The sequence below is a fragment of the Staurois parvus genome, unplaced genomic scaffold (genome assembly GCF_062004578.1).
Source record: "Staurois parvus isolate SC_StPar_1 unplaced genomic scaffold, SC_StPar_1.0 ptg000153l, whole genome shotgun sequence".
NCBI classification, from domain to species: domain Eukaryota; kingdom Metazoa; phylum Chordata; class Amphibia; order Anura; family Ranidae; genus Staurois; species Staurois parvus.
This window is the reverse complement of record NW_028317949.1, coordinates 15,943,364-15,967,757: the sequence shown is the minus strand read 5'-3', so window position 1 is coordinate 15,967,757 and position 24,394 is coordinate 15,943,364. Positions and strand designations below refer to the sequence as shown.

Genomic DNA, 24,394 nt, shown 5'->3' with positions numbered 1-24,394 from the left:
CAGTGGTGATCAAATACCACCAAAGTAAAGTAAAGTAGCTTAATGCTGAATAACAAAAAATGGCCTTGTTATGAAGGGAGAGTATTCTTCTGGAGGTCAAGTGGTTAATAACTGTTTTAGCAGTTCCAGCATTTAACTTAGCAAAGACAGTCATACTCACCACTGCAGTAGCCTCTGCCTACTTCAGCTGAGAGCAATAGGTTCATGACAACCCTGTCCATTCCTCTGCTTCTCTTTATCTTGCCATTCCACCCAGGTAGCAATAGGAAAAAACAACAGCAAGCTCCACATTCACTTTAGCACCCCCTGCTGGCACAACAGAATCTTGTTCACTGTTTCCAGGGGTGACAGAAGACACTTTAGCATATGAAACTGGGCCTGTACAAAAAGTGTCTCACCCAGCGACAATAACTGCTGCGGTATGGTACATAACAGGAACTTACTATACCACGTCCTCATTGGCCACATACTAAGCAAGGAATAGGCTGATTTTTCTTCTTTCCTGGTGACTCCCAGCAGGTATCAACCCACACCCTGGAAATGCAGAGCCACCTCTCTATTGCTGAGATTGTGACACTCTATTTTCTGTTATAGGAGATGGCACCCTCTCAACTAAGCTTACTGGCTCTCCCAGACGAGCTAAATACAGGTTATGTGCATTATTCCAAGCAAGTTTGTGCCTTATAATGGCTTCCTATGCATCTTTCTGCATTCTATAGCACCCTTACTGGGATTTTGAGCTGTTCCTCCTCTGGAAATGTTGCTCCTGGCAACAAACTCCCACCTGTTGCAAGGGAATATGGCCACGATGGATCTTTTCCATCATCAGGATTTCACTTTTAATGATGTTATAGTTTATGCAACCTTGGCTGTTCACCCAGTAGACCACCTAATTATTGTTGCCACCTCATCCCTTTAAAATCAAGCACATATTAATTACACAGGTTGTGAGGCTAATTTAATGCAGATAAGGCACTAAGTGAGTTTAATTATCACCTTAATTAACCACAGAACCTAATACTTTACCACTAGTAGAGGCAGTAGCAGCTCTAAACAGTGTTCTTTAGGCCATGCCTCTCATACATCAACCTTCTCAAAGAAACGTAGAAAGGTATTTGCACTGTAAGTAGGCAACATCTTTTGTGAAGAGTTAGCTGGCATGAACACCATCTTATATCCTATTGTTCCCCCAAGCCACTTCATTCTGGAGGCCCTCCCCCACTTTTTGTTATCATAAGAAGTTGCATTTGGACATCATTTTGATTTCCCCTCCTCCTCCTGGGTCCCTACATCTTCCTCCACTCACGCCACCACAGTCCTTATTCATCCATTCACCATATACAGTATAGTATGTATTACATCCATGTTTTCACTTTCTATATTGTTTTGATACATCACTGCAGGGTTTGCATGTGTTTTTTGCACATATTGCTTACTATAACACTATTTATCTGACTAACCATGGTTCTTGTACATCACCTTGTTACCCAGCTCACAATAACACAATTTATGATTTCCAGACTATACTTGGTGGTTCTTTCACAATAGCATTCAAACGGCATGTGGTAAGAAATCACTCTAGAACCTTACATACCTCCATCATCCAGGCCACAGAAGCATTACTCATGGCTTCTACATAAATGACAGTCCCAATATGCTAGTGGAAATGTACCTATATCCCTATGTATGTGTATACATTAGTGGTCATAAACCTTCAGTTCATTTACTACATTACCTGGTACATGTTATCTGTTCTGTCTCCAGACAATAGTGCCTAGTCACCAATTTTGGTTTCTACAATTTATTTTTATTTTTAATTTCAGGTCCTGTGAAATGTTTATATAAACACATATACATTGTGTGTGTGTATATATATATATATATATATATATATATATATATATGTGCATTTTTATGTACATGCAATTATTTATAACTATTTGACTCCCACACATTATCCCAATTGTTTCTATGATTGCTTTTATGAGTTTTTTTTTTTATGATTGTACGCTTTTTATGCTCTCTATGATATTGCCATTATACAGCCATGTTTTTTTTTTATCAAGGAATATGTTTTTATTAGGGCATATGACATGTGATGTAATCCAAACTCTGCCCCTACACTGGAGCCATTTGTGGTTCCATCCTGCTCCTGTCACCAACATTTGTGGATTTTTAACCCTCCTGGTGAGCAGGAGCAGCCACCGCTGGCCCTGCCCCTTTTGTGCTGTATTTATTCTGGTTTGTTGGCTTTTTAAGATAGGGAAAGGAAGGAGCTTTGACTGTTTCCACTTTGTTCAAGTTCTTCTTTTGTGAGTGTGTTTTTAATTATTAATAAACACTGTTCACTTTATTTACTACACTATGAGGGTTGTGCTTGTCTTTTCCATTTTGTATACACTATATAGAACATATATGAATAAATAATTTTGTGCATCAGCCCAAAAATTAACAAGCTGCATGCGCAATGTGACTAAAATCACCCGTGTATGAATTTGTGCTGTGCTCAAACCACTTAGTAAATTCTAACTTCAACACATAAAAACACCAGAAAATGAAACAAAAGTGTAAATATTGCAATCACAATACATGAATGTTCTAAAACAAACACAGAAATATTTTGTAAACTTCATGACTCAACATGTGAAATAAACAATACACTACAATATATAATTGGTGTAAAACCAAAAGTATGTACAATATGTGAAAAATCCAAAACTTTGTGTAATGGTGCACTCCAGGTGAGTAGCCCTCACCATACCCTTAAGGGTAAACACTCTCCTAAAGGTCAAAATGTATATCTTTATTATGCCAGGATCCAGTAAGATAGTTAATTATGAATACAGAATTGACAACCCTACGGTCTGCTTCAGCCAACATGCATTACCAGCATGACTGCATTGAGCTCATAAAGAACAGCTTCAGTAATTATCCAGCCAGGTAAACCATCAAGGGAGAGACTCACAGTGATAAGGCTCAAAGAAGCAGAAAAAAGGAACCTAGTGTTCACCGCTTAAAAACTATTTTATTAAAAATTAATAAAAGTGCCCTCACATTTAAAACAAAATCATGAATTACTGACATAAAGCAAATGAACAGCTGACTACAGAGCCAAATCACCTGCAATTTTTGCCAAAATTTGATGGAAATGGGAATAAGGATTAAATTATCCAAAAGCAATACTGTGGCACACATATTAAAGAAAAACAGCTTGAAATAATCAGCAGACAACTATAACGTCAATGCATTCACTCTGTTACTACTGCTTGAAAAGTATGCATGCTCAGGCACTGATAAAGATGGCCACCATAGGAGCCATCTATTATAACCCTCCCACCCTGGGAGTGTGTAGTGTCACCTTAAGGTGTGGACATGTAGATCCACCACTTGTGTAATGTGAGAAGGGAGAACAATGATGACTCCACCTCCTTTGTGCTATCATAACCCCTACCCATATCAGACTGGAACAACCCAGCAGGTAGAGAGAGAGGGCAGACAGATAGAAATGATGCTACACCTAAAAACCACCTAGCAGCCAGAGGTCAACTATGAGCCACAGGGATACAGAGGTCCACGTCAACCTGATGCAAGTTACACTGACAAGGCAGCAACACCTGATGCCCAAATGCAACTAGCACATCAGGGGGACAGGGTATTCTCCTTCATCCCAACACAAAGCACTTCCCTGCATTGCAGCCCACCAAACAGCACCAACCAAAAGGAAAACACTGCAAGACAAACAGAATTAATGCCAGTGAAAGGGAGTAAGGGGAACAAAAGAACCCTCACCAGTGCTCTGTGCATCCTTATGGGGCAATAACAGCACCCCCCCACCCAGATAATGAAAGACCATCCATTCCTAAGGGGCCCGGGAACCTCAAATGTTCCCTTCCAGAACCAAACACATAGCTATAGAATGGCCAATTCACAGCAATTATTTTCTAAACAAATTATAATGATAATATATACATAACAACTCACAAATTTCTGATAGTAAAAACTTAAAAAAAACTTCAGCAAACTATTTATATAAACACAAGATATACACTGCTCAAAAAAAAATTAAAGGGACACTTTTTAATCAGAGTATAACATCAAGTCAATTAAACTCCTGGGATATTGATCTGGTCAGTTAAGTAGCAGAGGGGGTGTATTAATCAGTTTCAGCTGCTTTGGTGTTAATGAAATTAACAACAGGTGCACTAGACCGGCAAAAATGAGATGACCCCCAAAACAGGAATGGTTTTACAGGTGGAGGCCACTAACATTTTTCCCTACTAATATTTTCTGACTGTTTTTCACTAGTTTTGCATTTGGCTAGGATCAGTGTCACTACTGGTGTCATGAGGCAATACCTGGACCCTACAGAGGTTGCATAGGCAGTCCAACTCCTCCAGGATGGCACATCAATACGTGTTGTTGCCAAAAGGTTTGCTGTGGCTCCCAGCACATGGAGATTCCATGAGACAGACAGTTACTCTAGGAGAGCTGGTCAGAGCCATAGAAGGTCCTTAAGCTATCAGCAGGACCAGTATCTGATCCTTTGTGCAAGGAGGAACAGGATGAGCACTGCCAGAGCCTAACAAAATGACCTCCAGCAGACCACTGTTGTGAATGTCTCTGGCAAAACAATCAGAAACAGACTTCATGAGGGTTGCCTGAGGGCCCAACGTCCTCTAGTGGACCCTGTGCTCACTGCCCGGCACCATAGAACTCAATTGGCATTTGCCATTGAACACCAGAATTGGCAGGTCTGCCACTGGCACCCTGTACCTTTCACAGATTCACCCTGAGCACATGTGACAGATGTGAAAGGGTCTGGAGAAGCTGTGGAGAATGTTATGCTGCCCGTAACATTGTTAAGCATGAACGTTTTGGTGGTGGGTCAGTGATGATGTGGGGAGGCATATCTATAGACGCACAGATATCTACAGGCCAGACAATGGCACCCTGACTGCCATTAGGTATCGGGATGAAATCCGTGGACCCATTGTCAGACCCTTCACTGGTGCAGTGAGTCCTGGGTTCCTCCTGGTGCACAACAATTCCTGGACTCATGTGGTGAGAGCATGCAGGCAGTTCCTGGAGGATGAAGGAATTGATACCATTGAATGGCTCCCATGCATGCCTGACCAAATCCAATAGAACACCTCCTGGATATCATGTTTTGGTCCATCCAATGCTGCCAGGTTGCACCTCAGACTGTCCAGGAGCTCAGTGATGCCCTGGTCCAGATCTGAGAGGAAATACAATAGGACACATCCCCTGTCTCATTAGGAGCATGCCGCAACATTGTCAGGCATGCATACAAGCACGTGGGGGGCTATACAAACTGCTGAGTACTATTTTGAATGGACTAGCCTGCTGCATCATTTTTTCACTTAGATTTTTCGGGCATCTTTGAATTTAGTCCTCTATAGGCTGACAATTTTCATTTCCAACAAACAATGGGACATCCTTACGTTCCTTACACATAGCCCAGTCCATATCAGTATAGATATCCAGCATGATATTTCTCCCCGTTGAGATCTGATGTGTTTTCAAAGTGTTCCTTTAATGTTTTTGAGCAGTGTACATTATAATTGCAAAGAACATTAAAGGTACAGTATATGTAGTAACACGACTGAAATACATAATCAGGATCATATTGAACAGAGATGGTTTGGAATGGAATGACTGAAGACTGATTTTTATTAGGATGGTATAATATGACCATAAAAGGATGTCAAATGTATAGATTAACTGAGACTTGGTTATGTTTTTGCCAGTATGTATGTATCCACTTAGTCTCATGTTGCATCAAAAATTTGTCTACATCACTATGCTATTTATGTTGGAGGATATGATCCAGAGCAAAAAATCTAATCTGTGGTGTCAAAATTGTATTAAAGGCCTACATGCCTGATAATATGAGTGTCGATTTTCCCATTAAAAATAAAATCAATGTGGTCCAGGATGCATTTCTAAACAATCTATTTGTTTTGCCAATATAATATGTGTCACATGCACAGATTGTGATATAAATGATCCCTGTGGTTTGACAATTTACAAAGTGCCCCAGTGTTCACACTTGTGCATTAGGAAGAATAATATTGCTGCCAGTGTAGATCCAGGGACATTGAGTGCATGTACTGCAAAGGAAAGCTTCCATTGTTCTAGTGGTGTCTATCTTATGTGTGCTAAGGTGGTGGCTGTGAACTAGGTCAAGGATAGCACATGATCTTTTATACCTTTTGCTGCCAGGTCTGTAGAGCGTACAGACCTACAGTGCTGCTTCTAGCTGTCCAGGTCTGTATGCTATATGGACCTACATTCCTCCTCTACTATAAGCTCATGATCACTTCAGTGACTATGAGCTTATTGCAGAATTGTTCAGCAGGTGCTCTTCACCTAAAATGTAACCCCCCCCCTTCCCCACTGCCACGTCTCTGCTGCTATGTCTCCCACCCCTCCATCTGCCTATGCTGACATCTAAAATAGCTCCCACCCCCACTCTAACTCTCCCTCACCCTGCCTTACCCTGCCTGTTCTGTCCCTCCCAGCACCAATCCCCCCCTCGCAAACCTGATCCTCTGATGGCTGTCCTACAGCTGTCAGCTTCCCTCCTCTGCCCTACCACCAGCTTTGCATGCTGCAGGGCAGCCACAGAGTGATCTGCTTGGCCAAATAGATCCCTCCACTCCTCTGACCCCTCCCCCTCAGTGCCCCCTGATGTCTGGATGCCCTCTCCATGAGGCTGCTATTTGGCTCTCCCTCCTCCCCCTCCTGCAACCTGCAGCTGCTGACAGCTGTCAGCATGGATAGCAGAGGGGAGCTGGCAAACATGTGTTTATCAGATCCCTTCCTTTCCTAAACGAATACAGACAGAGATCAATACAGATCTCTTCTGTATTCATTGATCATTGACACATAGTAAAGTGTGTTTACTATGTGTCAGTTTGTGAATGTAACATAGTAAACACACACTATGTACTATGTTAAATTTTATGAATGAGTAGGAGTCTATACAGACTCCTATCCATTCATACACAGTCCTCAGGCTCGGGCTGCAGAGAAAGGATCTGTCTTCAGTCTCTTTCTCTGTTTCAAAAAAAGACATTAGAGGACTGTTTACTTTGTTGTCTCTCCAAAGCACCCCTAAAAAATTAAAAAAATATTAAAAATAAAAATGTACCTGTACAAAAAAAAATAAGTTGTAAAAATAATACAAATACAAATAAAAACATTGTAAGGGCAGATTTAGACATGTATCTGAATCTCCCTTACCCCTGAAGCCTTATCCATGGTCAGATCATGCTCCAGTGGCTACTGACAGTTTGTTTTTAAATATTAAAAACAAAAATGTACCTGTGCAAAAAAAAAGGTTGTAAAAAAATAAAAATAAAAAACATAGTAAGGGTAGATTTAAAATGAGTCTAAATCTCCCTTGCCTTTGAAGCGTGATCCAGACAGGCATTGAGGAAGCAATGCAATGCCTCCTAACCACCTGTTTTAACCCCATTTTACATGCATTGCATGTGGTTGAGGAGCATTTGCTTCATTTCCTTCTTGACATAAATGTGTAGGGTTTGGCGGACGGCACCACTACACATCAACTTTTCTGTGGGTGCAAAGCATCACAGCATCAGCACCCTGTCCACTACGTATTGTAGCTTAAAAAGGAGGGCATTTGACAAGTGGCAAAAAACCAGCTCAACCGTGCATTTTTGTTGCCCCCAAATTCAAGTCCTTGTTCAAGCAGGGAATACTAGAACAAGGCAATGTTTAGCTGCACAGGGATGCACAGACATTACGTGCATCCCCATGCAGGCAGTCCCATTGATGTCAATTGGGACACAGCGGCTGCACGGGAATGCACAGACAAAAAAAATTATCAAATGAATATTGCCAAGAGAAAGCCTTGTTTGTATGAAAAAATATTTGTATTACTTTGTTTACTTAAGAAATGAAAAAGTTATCCCTGCATCAATAGACTATTAGCTGAAGTGTAAAAATTGCTCTGGTCTATGAGTATACAGATGCAAGAGTTTAACTGCCTAATTATGAATTTGAATTTAAATTATGAGTTAGACTCTTTAAATGACCCTTGGTTAATAACAGATCCTAAAACTAATCCTGCCTAACACCTGCTATTTTGTGCCTATGTCAATGATGATGTTTCTAAATACAGTATCAGGCCCTGGGAAGTCATAAGAATTAGTGACAGCTTGAAGGGGACACTGCTAGTCTGAAAATACACTGTAACTGTGATAAATGAGATCCGCCACTAAGTACATTGTGCCTGTGATGTGCCATGATTTAATAGAGCTCTAATCAACACAGATGATCATTTTTTACCATTAAAACACTCAGAACATTTGTACTAATGCAGTACATTGTACAAATGATGTGCCCAATGACACAACTCCTCCAAATTACCTGTGGAAAACATTGGAATTTATATACCGTATTTGCCGGCGTATAAGACGACTTTTTGACCCTTGAAAATCTTCTCAAAAGTCGGGGGTCGTCTTATACGCCGGTACACATGTTTAGGGGGGCTGCGGCATTAAGTACAGGGGTTTGCAGGGGCTGATGTCTCTTACCTGGATCCAGTCCCACGACGATCCGGTCCAGGAAGCGCGGCGTCTCCTTCAGTTCGGCCACTGGATGTTTGTGCGGCTGCTCGGCTCCGCCTCCTCACCGGTGATTGGCCGCCAGAACTGTAGCTCAGGAAAGGCACACAGGCGGCCAATCACCAGCGAGGGGGCGGAGCCAAGCGGCCCCGCGAAAATTGAGTGCCGGAGCAGCAGGTAAGTGTTCTGTGTAGAGGTGCTGCTGCAACCACATATGCTGGCTGCAGCAGCACCATACGAGAACAGGGTCAGCAAGTCTCAGTGGGAGGAATAGTGCCCCATCATTGGTGTCACTGATACCAATGATGGGGCACTATTCCTCCCACTGACACCAACGATGGGGCACTATTCCTCCCACTGACACCAATGATGGGGCACTATTCCCCCCCCCCACTGACACCAATGATGGGGCACTATTCCACCCCTCACTGACACCAATGATGGAACACCATTCCTCCCACTGACATCAATGATGGGGCACTATTCCTCCCACTGATACCAATGATGGGGCACTATTCCTGCCACTGATACCAATGATGGGGCACTATTCCTCCCACTGACACCAATGATGGGGCACTGTTCCTCCCACTGACACCAATGATGGAGCACTATTCCTCCACTGATACTAATGATAGGGCACTATTCCTGCCACTAATGCCAATGATGGGGCACTATTCCTGCCACTAATACCAATGATGGGGCACTATTCCTCCCACTGACATCAATGATGGGGCACTATTCCTCCCACTGGTGTGCATTGGAAGAGGGGTAGTCTTATACAGCGAGTATAGCCCAAACACTACATTTTAGCAGGAAAAGTAGGGGGGTCGTCTTATACGCCCAGTCGTCTTATACGCCGGCAAATACAGTATATATATATATATATATATATATATATATATATATATATGTGGAATTTCAAACGTGACGAGTTTCATTTTTGATTTGGCTATGACCTCTGATTTTGTTTTTAAACACAAAGGAAGCAACCCAAGAGAATTACTTTTTTGCAATCTTGTATAGATCTTTATACTTAAGCATATTTTCTCTTTGAAAACTCAATATAATTACCCTGACATTATATTTTAGATGTGTCTTTCATCAATAAAACTGTATTTTCCCAGGACTGATATTTATTGACTGACTAAAACAGACAAAAGACTAATTTATGAAAGGTCGAGAACATAAAGCTGGAACAAAAATAGAGCTGCTGTTCTTGCTTTAAGACAATTTGTTGTAAAAGTACTACTACTGTAAGATCATCGTTTATCAGTAACAGCTTCAAGACTTCCTTCCTTCCTGTCAGGTCAATTTTTTCAGTTTTCAGTGCTGTCAAATATTGAATGACAATTACCCAGTGATGCAAGATAGTACCCAAATTAAATGTTTACTTTTTTTGAGACAGATAATTATTTATTTTAGTGGTATTTCATCACAGCTGTGTTTTTTTAATTTTTATTTTTGCTATATAAGCAAATAATATCAACATTAAAAAAAAAAGACATGTTTTCCTTTGTTTCTGTGATAACATTTTGCAAATACATAATCTTTCTTCATAAATTTAGGCCAAAATGTATTACGATGAATTTCTTTGATACAATAACCCAAATCATTGTATATTATTTAGGTTATGCAATAGTCATAGAGACTGCAAACTATGGTATATTTATATATATATATATATATATATATATATATATATATATATATATACTGTATTTGAACATTGTTCCATTCTGAAGTAATGACTGCCTTTCTCAATTCTTGATCTCCTCAAATGCCAGGACAGTACAATTACACCCAAAATGACCCCTTTTTGGAAAGTAGAAAATGTTATGTGTTTTGTAAGAGGCATGGTGAGTTTTTTAAAGTTTTAATTTTTGTCACAATTTTTTGGAAAATGAGGAATCAAAAAATGTTCTTTTTACAAACATATCATTTTAACAAGTTATTTCACACACACAGCATAGGATGACCTAGAATTACATACCAAAACACATTCTGCTATGCCGTACACATATGGGGATACCACATATGAGACTTTTTTCCTAGATGCATAGAGGGGCCCAGTCTCCAGAGGCATCTTTGGGCTTTCAAGGAGCACACATTAGACCTCAAAAGGGAGATGGCGGTCAGCTGCAATTCCCAACTATCTGTCATCTGGGAGTACCCTGCAGTAGATCTTGACCAAACCCTCACGACAGCTGGGTGGATAGGCAAAGGCTCATTTTGGGTCTGAAGAGGTACACAAAAAGGGAACTTAGTGCTCCTTAATAAGACTGTTGCTGATTTTTGGTCTGCATTTGTTGTACATACGTTGTCCTCAAGTTTTAGTTCCTTGGGCATCCCAAAAACCTTTAGACTCTATACAAGTTGTTAACCCCTAATAAAAACAACAAAAACAAGCTTAAGGACTGTTTCACTGACTCTGAAAGAAAGTGTGGAAAAATGCATGTTGCCTGGCTGTGCAGAGCTTAGGGAGACCAAGCAAAAATCCAGCTGCCCTCAATGGGGTAAGATACTATATTTGTAATACACATCATAGATATATAAAAGGGGCATACAAGTCAAACCAGGACCTTTGAGTTTTTATAATAAAATAACAAATTTCAAGGAGTGGAAACTACATTAATGTTTCAACATCCCCTGCTATATTTATACACTTATTCCAGCATTTAACTAATGCCTGGAAAACTTCAGCATAGAAACATTTGTTAGTAGCCCTGAACCATCCTAGGACAGTCTGCTTTACTACATCATCATTGTGTTCAGCATTCCCACAGAAAGATTTATCTCTTGAGCAATTTCACGATTGGTTATGCATTGATTATCCAGGATTAGAATGACTGCTGTGGGCGGGTAACCACCATGGCCAGGATCTTCACTGATGGACGTACGGCCATCTTTGAAATGTTTACATCATTCCAATATCTTATTGCGGCCGAGCATCTCATCACGTACTGTGATTGAACTCTTCCGTAGAAATCTGCAGATTCTACACCTTTGTTCTCAAGAAACGTCATCGCCACATGCTGTTCCATGCATGTACTAACACTGTTGTCTGCCTCTGAACTGACCCGCGCACCTATCAGTAATATGACACACTTGCCACTTACTACTGCGTGTAGTACTGCCACACTAGCATTCCTTTTTATACCTGTAAAAATGAAAAGTCCCGTTTTGATTTGAACATCCCTCGTACATATAATTACACCCAAGAACACATTCTACTACTCCTACTGAGTATGGCAATACCATACGTGTGAACTTTTTCACAGCCTTGTTACATAGAGGGGCCCAAATCCAAGGAGCACCTTCAGGCATTCATAAATTAATGCTTCTTATTTCCCGACTACCCATAACGTATTTGGAGGCCCTGTGGCACCAGGACAGTGGAACATCCACAAAATTACCCAATTTTGGAAAGAAACCATCACAAGGTATTTTTTAGGAGGTATGATGAGTCTTTTGAAATATTAGTTGTTTTTCCACATGTTTTTGGAAAATGCAGAAAAAAAATTGAAAATGCATTTTTTGTATGTTTATTTACACAAAGTTGTCAATTTAATAATACACAGCATTGGTATACTTAGAATTTCCCAAAACACATTCTACTACTACACTGGAGTATGTTGATACCACTCGTGTGAGGCTTTTCAATGTTTGTACTGATAATATACCAAACATTGTATCTTGTGTATCACACAAATCAACCAGTTGTATAAAACCAATGTGCTGTAATGGTCACCTCTATATGAGTGGTCAGTAAATACACCTTAGCATAGCTTCACCGATAGCAGTTCCAGTTCTTATAAGCTAAGCAAGCCTAGCCTACAAGTACATGGATGCCTCAGGAATGCCACGTTCAGTGGCCAGGAAGTAAAGGAGGATGAAGAAAGGAATTTCCAGGACTACAGTTGTCTGCAGTGGAAGGCTGAGACTGGTGTCTCACAGAAAGATTGTCAGTCAGATGTGCAGATGGGTCAGTTTTGGCTGCAGGCAGAGATATTGTGAACAAGCAGGCAAAGGATAGGTACAAGCAACAGGCAGAGAAATGATCTATAAATAATCCAGGGTTAGTACAGGCAGCATGCAAAACTGCACTGGTGGGGTGGTTATCAGGAACACTGGTTGCTGGCTTACACTGGTCTGTTGACATTGAGGACTAGTGAGGCATCAATCAGGAACACCGCTGCTGACTTCTGGTGACACAAGGACTGGTATAGTGACAGTCAGGGACACTGACGCTAGCCTATACTGGTGTTGTGATACTTTGACTGGTGTGGCAGTGATCAGGGACACTAATTGGCGTGGTGGTGATTAGCTACAATAAGACTGGTGTCATGAAGATCGGGGACATTGTGACTGGTATGGCAGTGATTAGGGGCACTGTGAGTGGGTGGCATTCATTAGGGAGACTGACTGGTGTGACAGTAATTAGGGATATTGACTGACAGCACTGGTCTGGTGACATTGTACTGCTGTGGAGGTGATCAGAGATAATGGCTGGTGTCACTGAAATACAGTGATATCAGAGCAGCCAGCCATTATACAAGGTCAACACCACAGCAGTATGACGTGACCATAGCAACACTGCATTTTTAAAATATTTTTTACATACTTACCTTAGTAACACTGTACTGCTCTTGGGAGGTGATTGGGGTTTTCTTTTAAAAACCAAAAACAAATTACAGTACCATGTCATCACTATGACCAATCACAGTAGCAAGCAATGAAGTCAGGAATGACAGCCATTGATTACTACTGGACATTGTTTACTACTGGACACATTCCTGTGACTGGTCATAGCGATCACATGGCACTAGGGTAGAGTACAGCAACCCAGTACTCAGATGGGTGATCCTCCCAAAATGACACCTTCCCCCTCGCAGCCATATATTTACTGTGACTGGTAGGGAAGAGGTTAAAAACTGGAGAGGATGAGTGAAAAGATACTTAACACATATTTTATATTTCTTTTTTTTTTTATTTAAATATTTATTAATAATTATCACAAAAATAACAATAAACAATTTCATCTCAATCATCATAAATATACGATTTTTCCTTTTTATTTCAATTACCCCCCTCTTAAAACCTTGACCCCTCCCCCCCCCACTCTGCATTTCCTTGACTTGTATCCAAAGCAAGCATATCCTACCCAAATTTTTCTCTATGACATTCTACTCTTCATTTTCTCATACTTATTACGAAGTTTTCCCATTTTTCCCATTTCTCGATATATATCTCCAGTTTATTTTCCTGTATATAATATGTCTTCTCCATCTTCCTAGTCCAATTTACTCTCTCTATCCACTCCTCCTCTTTCGGTATTTCTTTTTTCTTCCAATATTTGGGGATCAGGCTTTTTGCTGCGTTCAAGTAGTACCCTAAACCTAATTTCTTATATTTACTAACTGATATCTCTGAACTGTGTAGCAGGCACATCCCAGGGTCTAACCCGATGTTCATTTCAATGATGTTCTCTATTAACATATTTTATATTTCTACTACAATACTAATATAACTATTTATTCTGATCTACATTTAACTGGTAGCAAAATATAATGTAAAGTGTAAGCCCAAGCAAACGTACAAAATTCATTTGCCCTTGGTCCTGTGGTCATTTTTACTAAGAGAAAATTAATACATCTCCCTTTATTTCCTGGAACTCTGCTTAGAACTCTTGGTCTGCCTCCTGGGACATATTACAGGATCTTCCCAGGATGCATCTGTGAGGCTCTGGATACATCACCAGTGTCTCACTCAACCAGAAGTGCTAAAACAAGAATTCCTTACCATTCACCTGCTGGATCTAAGGCACAACATTCTGATCAGTGCCATTGTTGGAGGGTCATCTTCTTAAAAAGGACCTTTCCCAAGGAAAGATTGCTTTGGTTAATTCCATTTGAGCTCATTTGTTGCCTATAACGTGTCCAGCCATATGATCTGGTGAGTGCATTAAATTGGTGGTGGTGCACACTGTGGAGTCTAATTTTTGAAGAGCACTTGAAGACTTGAATGTCATTTTTAAGAAGATATACTAATATTTTGATGAACCATTATAACCATTATTTTGTTTTTAACATGGATGATTTATTTTCAATACCTAAAATAATTGATTTGATCTTCAGCTGTTTATTCATTCATTGATATATGTTCACTTCAGGGGCGGACTGACCATTTGGAAACTCGGGCACTGCCCAAGGGCCCGGGATCAGTAGGAGGCCCCATGAGATGCCCCTGGTACCTTTTTCATAGGCTTTTTTGAGTTTGGGCAAGGAAACAGGGGCTCCATGATCCCCTATTGCCCGGGGGCCCCATGAGTTGTCAGTCCGCCCCTGGTTCACTTATTTAACTTATAGTGTGTTAGCACTGAGCTCTTATACTGTATATTTATTTATCTATCCTGCACCTCCTTTTTCAGAGTACTGAACAATTTGTTTCATTTAAACCTTCTTCTTGAAGCATCTGCTTGATACAGAAGTAGTACAGGCTGGTATTTATATAATAGGGGCTTGAATACTTGTGATCATTATTCTATACTAATAACAGCCCAGGCTGTGCTGGACTTATTATCGACAAAGTAAAGGAGCTATGTATATTTTTTTGTAGCTTTTAGTAAAGGGCAGTTAATCTAAACATAGATGTGGATCAGAAGAATCTCATTCAAAGATTAATTTAACAAGTTTGGTCATCTCCATAAAATACAAGACCTAAAACTAATAATAGATTTTTTTACCCAAATTTGTTTGTGGATTTTCAATGAGGAGACTTTATATTGTCTAATATATTCAATAAGACAATTTTTGTTTACTATAGTAATAATTCAGCATCTTACTTACAGGTATAGCATTGACCGCAACACAGACTTGGAGAGAATATTCAATATACACTCAGGGAATGGTTCTTTAATTCTCGCTAAACCACTTGACCGTGAATCAGCACCATGGCAGAACATCACAATAGTTGCAACTGAAACAAGTGAGTTAATTGTGGTTTACGATCCAAGTCTTTTTGAAATTGTTGCATAACATTAATTTATTTTTAATGTTTCATCTAATTAATTATTTACCATTTTAAATGAAATATTCAGCTGATTGCAAGTTACATTTCAAAAACAATGTTCTTTATCTGTAAACTACTCAAATGCACAAAAAGTGTACAATAAAATGTTATATTCACATTGTGTCCCTTTTTTATGGTAAAGAACAGTTGTTGATAACTTGTTTTTTATTTATCTTCTTAATATAAACTATATTCTGCATATATGAAAAATTAAGTTAAGAAAAAAAATGCAATACTCTCTAAATTATTAATTGATTCTTTAGGCGATATCCTGGGTACTTTTTGTCCTACTTTTACAGCTTAATAGACAGCAAAGCTAGGGAGCTTACCATCCGATTACTTAATATACATTTTTTCCAACAGTAATAAATAAAATTGTGTGAATTGATTGCATTATATTAGCAGAAATCTATTTCAGAACAAAGTGCTCCAATTATACATCATTCTCATTTTGAAATGTTTTTTAGTTTGACATCTTTGTTCTGTTTAGAACATTATGTTACTGAAGTTAAGAAAATATCTGAGTCATTTAAAATCTTTTCAGAAAACCTAACTTACAAACTATGCAACTAAAAAGTTCCTTTCACTTGTAGAGTGTAGAGAATAGCAATGTTAATAAATAAAAGAGAAGCTCTTTCAGGACAACTTTCCCCAAGAATACCTTTGTAAAAAAAATTAAAAAAAATCACATATCACTTTTCTAAAAACCCATAAAAACATTTTCCCCACAATTCTACAGAACCAATAACTATGTATTTGGTGATATCAAGCCATGCTAGTAAGAAAGGAAATTGTAGAACTACAATGCAAAAAATTGCTGTTGGGCAGGGAGAGAGTAAGTCATTACAGTTTAAGGCAAATGTACAGAACATTTTTCCAAGAGACCTTTAAAGCATTTGTCCAGCCATCCAGTCAGAAACATTTTTTTCTAGAGAAATATTTTTTTAGACTGGGGAAGGATTAGTAACCCTAACAGTTTTAACTGGTACTTGACACTGTTCGAGATTTCCTCTCATTTACTGTCACAGTTTAACCAGACAGGGATTGGCAGGAAATCCCAACAACACATTGTAATAAAACAATGCTTTTTTTCAGTAGAGAAGTAGGGGAAACTTTATATTTCTGCCTGTGTCTATGTTATTCAGTTCCTCTGTTATTGAATATTGTTCATTGTGACAGTCAGAGGAAATCTATAAACTGAACCCCAAATAGCAGTAAGAACCAACAAAGTTTCCAATGCTTTCTCAGGCTATCCAACTTTCCAAGAACAAAATTTGACATGTAACATATCCATGGCACATTTCAAGTGAGAAGTGAACTCTTGCATGGTTTTCTAAGAAACAAATACAAATATTAAGTACTGTATGTATTAACTTGAAAACAGATGCCTTGGAGATTTAGGACTTATAATTGTAGCTAGCCTCATCTTAAATTTAATAAGTATGTTGCATAATTGGTCATATAATTTGTATAAACTACTTTTGGTCTTGATTTATTCATTTATGCCTTTGTTTATTTATTTATTTGTTTATTTATTTTGCAGAAAATCCCAGACTCAGTAGAAATGTACAAGCCTATATTAAAATACTGGACATTAATGACCATGCACCAGAGTTTGCTCAACACTATGATACATTTGTATGTGAAAATGCAAAGCCAGGGCAGGTAAGTGACAACACTGTAATTTATTCAGCAATATGTATGATGGCAAAAAGCTCTCTGTACATTTCATGTCTTAAGTTTTATTCTTGTCATGTACCTTTTTAGCTTGTTTTATAAACTTTATAGTTTTATTGTCCATGTTTTGAGGTAACTTCAAATATTCAGAAAATATTAATAAGTCCTGCACTGTTTCTTGACACTTAATATGTAGACAGTGTATTACTAATACATGTACGCTAAAGCAGCATCAACTTATTTGTTATTGCTTACTGTACATTGAAATGTTCATATACCAGGGAAGTAATTTAATACAACATTTAATAAATGAAAGTGCAATAGGGTCCTTTAACCCTTTTGTTGCCAACAACATAGACCATACAATTTGGCAGTAAGGGATTTTACACCCCCCCCCCCCTTCCACACATACATGCACATACACATGTAAATGCACACATTCAGTATTTGTGTTCCCACGTGACTCTTAAGTGTTTCCCAATGATGCCCAGTATAGTCTCTATGACTTCTTGTTTTCCCAGTGTATCCTAGTCCTCATCATTACATGTGATCCCAGTAAACTCCAGTCTGTACCTTGTATCTGTGGCCCTGAGCCTGTTCCTGCTATCCTCATGTTCCTCTACCTGCATCCACTTTTAGAAACTCTGTGCACTCCAACAAGCATCCAGTCTTCCTTCACTACTGTGTCTCCTACTGCACTTCAGTCAGCCATCTGCTCCTCTGCACCAATGAGTTTCCTTGTGAGTTTCTGTGTGCTTTCCTTACATTTTTATAAATGCAGCCTAGTGAATCCAGCACCCCAGCACTGCAAGGGACTTATTAATGTCCTGTTTGCTTCTAGCGTGTCCTGACAGTATCTGCACTTCAGCACCTATCTGACTCTCTGAGTACTTCAGCCAGCCACTTGCTGTTAGTACCTGTGTGCTCCTTATCCATATCCTTTTTTCAATGATCCTATGCACCTCTGCCTGCAAATTGCTCCAGTGACACCCTCGTGATTCTGTGCACATCTGTGCTTCTGGGTGCTTGTGCTGCTTGGAATGTTTCCCACTGGTGGATCCTGCACACCAGTTCTTCTAAGAACTCTCTCCTGCTTTGTGTGAGTCAGAGGGCCACATCTTTGAGTTTGCCTGCAGCCTGTTTGACTCTGCACCTCATCCCTTCTAAGGACTTTCACTTCTCTCACTTCTGCTGTCATGCAAGCAGGCTGGATTCGCTTCCCCAGTGCTTTTGGGTATCCAACCCATCCCAGATACCTTATAGCCACTAGTGTCTCCTCCTTGGCCAACACATTTAACTGCTGCTACCAATTTCTCGTTACCCAGTCTGCCCCTTATTGGACGCAGATTCCCAAATACTTGACAGTCACTACAGAAACATCTGCTTCACAGATAAATGCAGAATCATTGATTACTGGGCTTTTCAGGGAACAGTTCACTTTAAGTCATCGTAGATTGTTCCTATGCTAAGATAGGTGGTTTGGGGAATATTTTTGAAGTCTTTCTTAATTGTGCAGAAGAGGCTGCAGCTCTTGCGTGATCTTTCCTAGAACTTGTAGTCACGATTTATAGGTGACAACCAGTGAGATCCAATTCTACATATAAATCTGTTTATAATGTAGTGACTGATTTTGGGGATGGTAATGGCTTTTCTGATCTGTATGTTGGTTGTCACTGATTATATTATTATTTTATGAAGCCCCTTCTGAGGTGTTCCAGCTGGGAATTTCTGTCAGGGGTGTCTGGACAGATCTGATTGTATCTGTAAGAACTGATTATAGACATATGGTTAGATGCGGACAACATGTCTCTATCCTGAGTGTCTCTTTCACAAGTGTTGTCTTAGTTTTACCACTGGTTCTTTCCCTTTTTCATCATCATGTTTTCTTTGCTCTTTCCCAGGTAAATGTATGTGTACAATATCCATCTGTACCATCTCCATTCCATGTATGACTGCTAATTGACACTGCTTTGCTATCTGGTAAATGTCTGCATCCAATATCCCTTCAAATTGTCGATGTACTTGGTGATTTGAATCTCACCTCCTTTTTGCCTTGGTAATCAAATTCATTTACCTTTCATGACTGTGTCTGTGGCTGGTATGTTTTATTTTTCCCTTTCCCTCCCCCTCCCATTTAAGTGTCTGTTATCAGATCCTAATTTCTTCACTTGAGAAATGTTTACCAGCCCCATCTCCCTAAAACTTTAGTTCAGCTTATGGGAAAGTCACAGACGGGTTAGTCACAGATGACATCTGTCTTTTCTGAGTGTCTCTTTCACGAGTGTTGTTGCAGTTTTATCGCTGCAGTTTAATGAAAGCAGGATAACAAAAGCTGTAAGAAGATACAACAAGAACTCTGTTCCACTCTGAAAGGACGGCAAAAAAAAATCAACATTTGATATATCCTTTCCTATGATGTCAGATTCCCACTAATATGTTCCCTCTACTCTTCCTTCTCACAATAGTGTTCTCTGTCCTCAAATTGTCCTTACTTTACCCCTCATCTCCACATCACAGCTTATACATATCACCCTCACTCCTACCCTCTCCCTTTTCCTGCACCCATCACCTCTTTCAAATACTGAATCCACATGCTGACACCAATACCAGGGCAGTGAAATATGTGCGCTCATAAACATCCCACTTCCACCTTACTTTCCTTACCCTTCTTCTTCTCCTAATCTTTGGGGACATTTCCCGCAATTCCAGCCTGCCATTTTCTAACTGCATTTCTGGCAATATCACTTTATATTGCGTGGCACTTTATTTAGATTTTATTTGATTGCATGTGGGAACACATATAGTGCCAGCAGTGGTATATCACTGGGAGAGATAAAATAGGCTTAGATAATTGTGCTGAAGTACACTGTGTACACTGATTTGCAACAATGATGTTGGGTGATCTGGATGACAAATGCTAATGTGAAGCAAATGCAAGGTCATTTAAATCTTTAACAATTGTGCACTTGTGAAAAAGTTATGGTCATGCTAATTTGTAGACTTATCTACCCAACTTAACGTTATCTCAATGTTATACTATTTCCACAAACCATTTTTTCCCTATATACATCAAAATACATCATCAAAAGGGAACAAAGCTCTTTTAAAAAGTAAAAAAGGAATACATTTACTTTGAGGTATACTATTCTGCTAAGTTAAATAATAGTTACCCTAATATGATATAATTTTAATTAGCAGACTTTGTTGAATATATTTTGTGGCAAATTTATGAGGGTGCACAAGTTACATAAATGTGGCACCGTGAAAATTACAGAATAATGCATTTTTTCTATTTTGTTTTACTGTTTATTCTCAATAAACTCTTCAGAAATAATAATGTTTGTATCCACATTTTCTACCAAATTAAAGCCCTATTTGTTCTGAAAAAAGTGACACTTAGTCTACTTTAAGTAGTCTACAAACCATAAAAGATATAATTTGTGGTACTGAAACATCACCAAAATGGGGTACTGCTTCTTTTAGGCCAAATTAAATGCAGTTTGTTGCCAAAAAGCTGAGATTATGGTTTTTGGCTATTGACAGTAAGACTGCACTACCTTATGGGCCCTGCAATGTTCCCACCAAGTTACTAAGGCATATTTATATGTTATCCTTGTGTACAGGAGTGGTAGCGGAACATATCGTTGGAGGCAGTTTTTCCATGTCATCACTGTGTTTTTGAAACCCATCATTGAATATAAGCTTTTATTGAAAATTTTGTATTTACATGCTTTTTCCCAATTTTATTGCCAATTGCATTGTGAAAAAAAATATTGGTGTTCAGAGTCCAGGTTATATACCTTGTCAAAAACCTTGAAGGATTTTTTTTTATAACTCAGTTTTATTTAAATAAATGAACATGCCAATTTACAATATACATGAAAGTGTGATGATGCCATAGATGGAAATGTATTGGCGAGATACATATCTACATAGCAATAATTGATATTATATTGCAGGAGTACATGAAAAGGAGAAAAGAGTAGAAAAGGAAAAAAAATGGGCACAAACACAATGACATAAACAAACAAGGTACATACTGGTGCTCACCAATATTACCACTTCAGTCAAGGCATATTTAATCATCAAAGGCCTAGGTAGGTTCACACATACAACACTCCAACATCAGAACATATAGACTCGAGGTAAGAACTTATTGAGGTGGCAGGTCAGAAACTAAGTGAAGCAAGGAATCACTGGTATCCTGAAAGTCCATCCATGGTCCCCATATTTTAAGAAATTCCCCTCGCCTCATATGTTATTTTATAAAGTCGATGGTTTTGATTAATCAGTTTTTTTCAAAGACCCATATGGAGGTCATCAACCTTTATCCAATACAGAGCAATTTTTTTCCTAGCATAAGAGTAGCAATCTAAGAAAACTTTTAGTCCTTGCCGAGTTTTATCTCCTCAAATACTTCCAATAAACACCATTTGGGATAGTATACATTGGGGAGCTCAAAATAGGTGGCAATAAACTCAGTAACCTCTGACCAACAAGGCCTGACCTTGGCGCAGGCCCAAACCGTATGTATAAAATTGCCCTGTTCAACCTCACATTTGTGACACAGAGGACTCTCCTATTGTGCATAAGAGTCGGTTAGGGGTGTAGTAAAGTCTGTGGATATATCTTAACTGAATAAGTTTACCTCTGGCCGAAATGACAGTGTCAAAAAAGGAATTAGCAACTTCTTGCCAATTGTCAGTTGTGAGGTCTGGGACATCAGTCACCTACTTAGCTTGCAATTTGGAAAGCGAGGCAGAAGTTCTATCCCCAAGTAGGGAGTAACATGTGGAAACAAGGCATGTATGTTCATGGAAAAGCAATGTATGTTCCAATTTTGAGTTAAACAGATGCACCTCTCTAAGACCTAGTTAGGATTCTATTGCGTGCCTGAGTTGAAAATATCTATAATGTCAACCATTAGAGATGCCTAGTTCTTGTTGTAATTGTGCAAAGGATTTAAACATGCCTTGCTCATTCAGATGGTGGGCATATTTCAGACCTCTCTGTGCCCACAGTAAACCATCTGGTAAGCCCAGGAAGTGGGGTATTTTAGGGTTGTGCCATAGAGGCTGGTTGGGGGAGTGTATATGATCCTCCTCAGATAACAGATTCAAGCAATAGTTGTAAATTCTAATAGAGGTCCTCAGTGTCACATTACAGGTGGACGTGTTAAATGTGCGCTTATATATTAGACTGCTCAGAGTTTCATATGACAGAACCACTGCCGCTTCAGCTGCAGTAGTGGCATTTTTAAGTTGCATAAACATCCACTAGTGCACATAGACCAGCTGGGCAGCATAATAATAGAAGTGAAGGTTAGGGAAAGCCAGTCCCCCTTTAGTGGTGGGGAGCTGCAGGGTTTCTAGGGAGAGTCTAGGTACCTTTGGTGACTAGAGGAATATGGAGAGAGGGGAGTCAATTTCTTTAAAAATTTGATTTCGGAGATAAATTGGGGAATTTGCAAAAACTTTGGCAGGAACACCATTTTAAACAAATTAACCCTCTCCAATAAGGAAAAGGGAGCTTAAGCCACTGATTCATTTTGGTGCGAAAGGAGGAAATGCAGGGTTCTAGATTGTTTTCAATAAATGTCGTCAGGGGAAGTTGCACTTCAATATCTAGATATTTAAATTTGTATGTAACCTGCAATGGACATGATTGGAGTAAGCATAGGGGCAAGTCAACATCTATCGAGAATATGCAAGATTTTGTCCAATTGACTTGAAACCCAGAATAAGACCCAAACTGTTGTATAATATCTAAGGCTGCTGGAACACTATGACCAGGATCAGAGAACTACAATAGCATGTCATCAGTGTACAAAGATACCTGTTCTAAAGTACCATTCAGTATACCCTTAAGAACAGGAGCTCTACTAATGGCTCTATTGCCAAAGAGAATAGAAGGGGTGACAAAGGGCACCCTTGCCTGGCACTTTTTTGGATTGAAAGGTATCTGATATGTGGCCATTCACTCTTCTATCGGGCCTGTGGGTCATTCCAAAGGATTTTAATCCATGAGATGAAGGTTTCACCAAAAACAAATCTCTGCAAAGTTTGAAACAAGTAGGGCCATTCTATTGAGTGAAACACTTTATGTATGTCCAGCGGTAAAATGACTCTAGCAGTATCAGAGGTGTTGGGAACTTGCAAGATAGTGAAAAGTCTAGTTTATATAGGTATATCTACCAGGTATAAACCCAGTTTAGTTGGGTTTAATTAGTTTGGGCACAATTAAGTTCAGTCGAGTTGCTAAGAGTTTGGAGAGAATTTTAAGATCCATGTTGATAGAAGAGGTCGGGCAAAGATGCAGAGGTGACAAGAAAACTCCCTATGCTCCAGATGTCTTAAGTTCCACACCTCTATCCAGCCATAACTCTCTACCCAGTCCTTCAGTGCGGTGGTTGCAGTATCAGAACCCCCCAATCTATCAAGGGCCGTAGAGAGTACATTACTAAAATCCCCAGCAATAAGGATAACACCCTTAGTCACCTGAAGCACTTTGTTAGTGCAAGACAATAAACAGTGCAGGTCAAACTGAGCAGTACATAGATATTCACCAAGGTGTAATAGGTATCAAGGTGTTTTAGAAGCACAATAATATAGCATTCTTCATGACCAAAGACCACCATCTCAATCTATACTGTTACCGCTTTAGGGATCAGGATCGAGACACCTCTAGAATATGTAGAGTAGGTCGCATAGCATGTGTGGGATATAAAGGGATGTTTCAGGGTCATAATTCTGGAACCAGTGAGGTTCTGTAGGAATATAATCTGTGATTTGACTCTTGATTTGACCCATCACCAAAGAGCTTTTAATTTTGGAATTTAGGCCACACACATTCCACAAGAGTAGATTAAGAGTCATAACGGTAGTGGAATAAAATATGGGATGGACGGAGAGCTATGTGTATACCAATGGCCTGAGTGTACATAAAATAATCCATACAACATGGTAGAGCAGTGACATAGGTGAGCAATTCAATGAGAGCATAAAGGTACAAGAACCTGGAATCCCAACTCCCAC

General features: G+C 39.3%; 1 protein-coding gene across 1 annotated transcript in view; it reads left to right on the top strand.

The window, feature by feature from the left end:
- LOC149463734 (cadherin-9-like) overlaps positions 1-24,394 on the top strand; it is a 332,295-nt gene that overhangs the window by 284,628 nt on the left and 23,273 nt on the right. The window contains exons 8-9 of the mRNA XM_089674842.1: positions 15,463-15,599; positions 17,227-17,348. Of these exons, the coding sequence (XP_089530968.1) occupies positions 15,463-15,599; positions 17,227-17,348 (259 nt within the window). The remainder of the gene's footprint in view (positions 1-15,462; positions 15,600-17,226; positions 17,349-24,394) is intronic.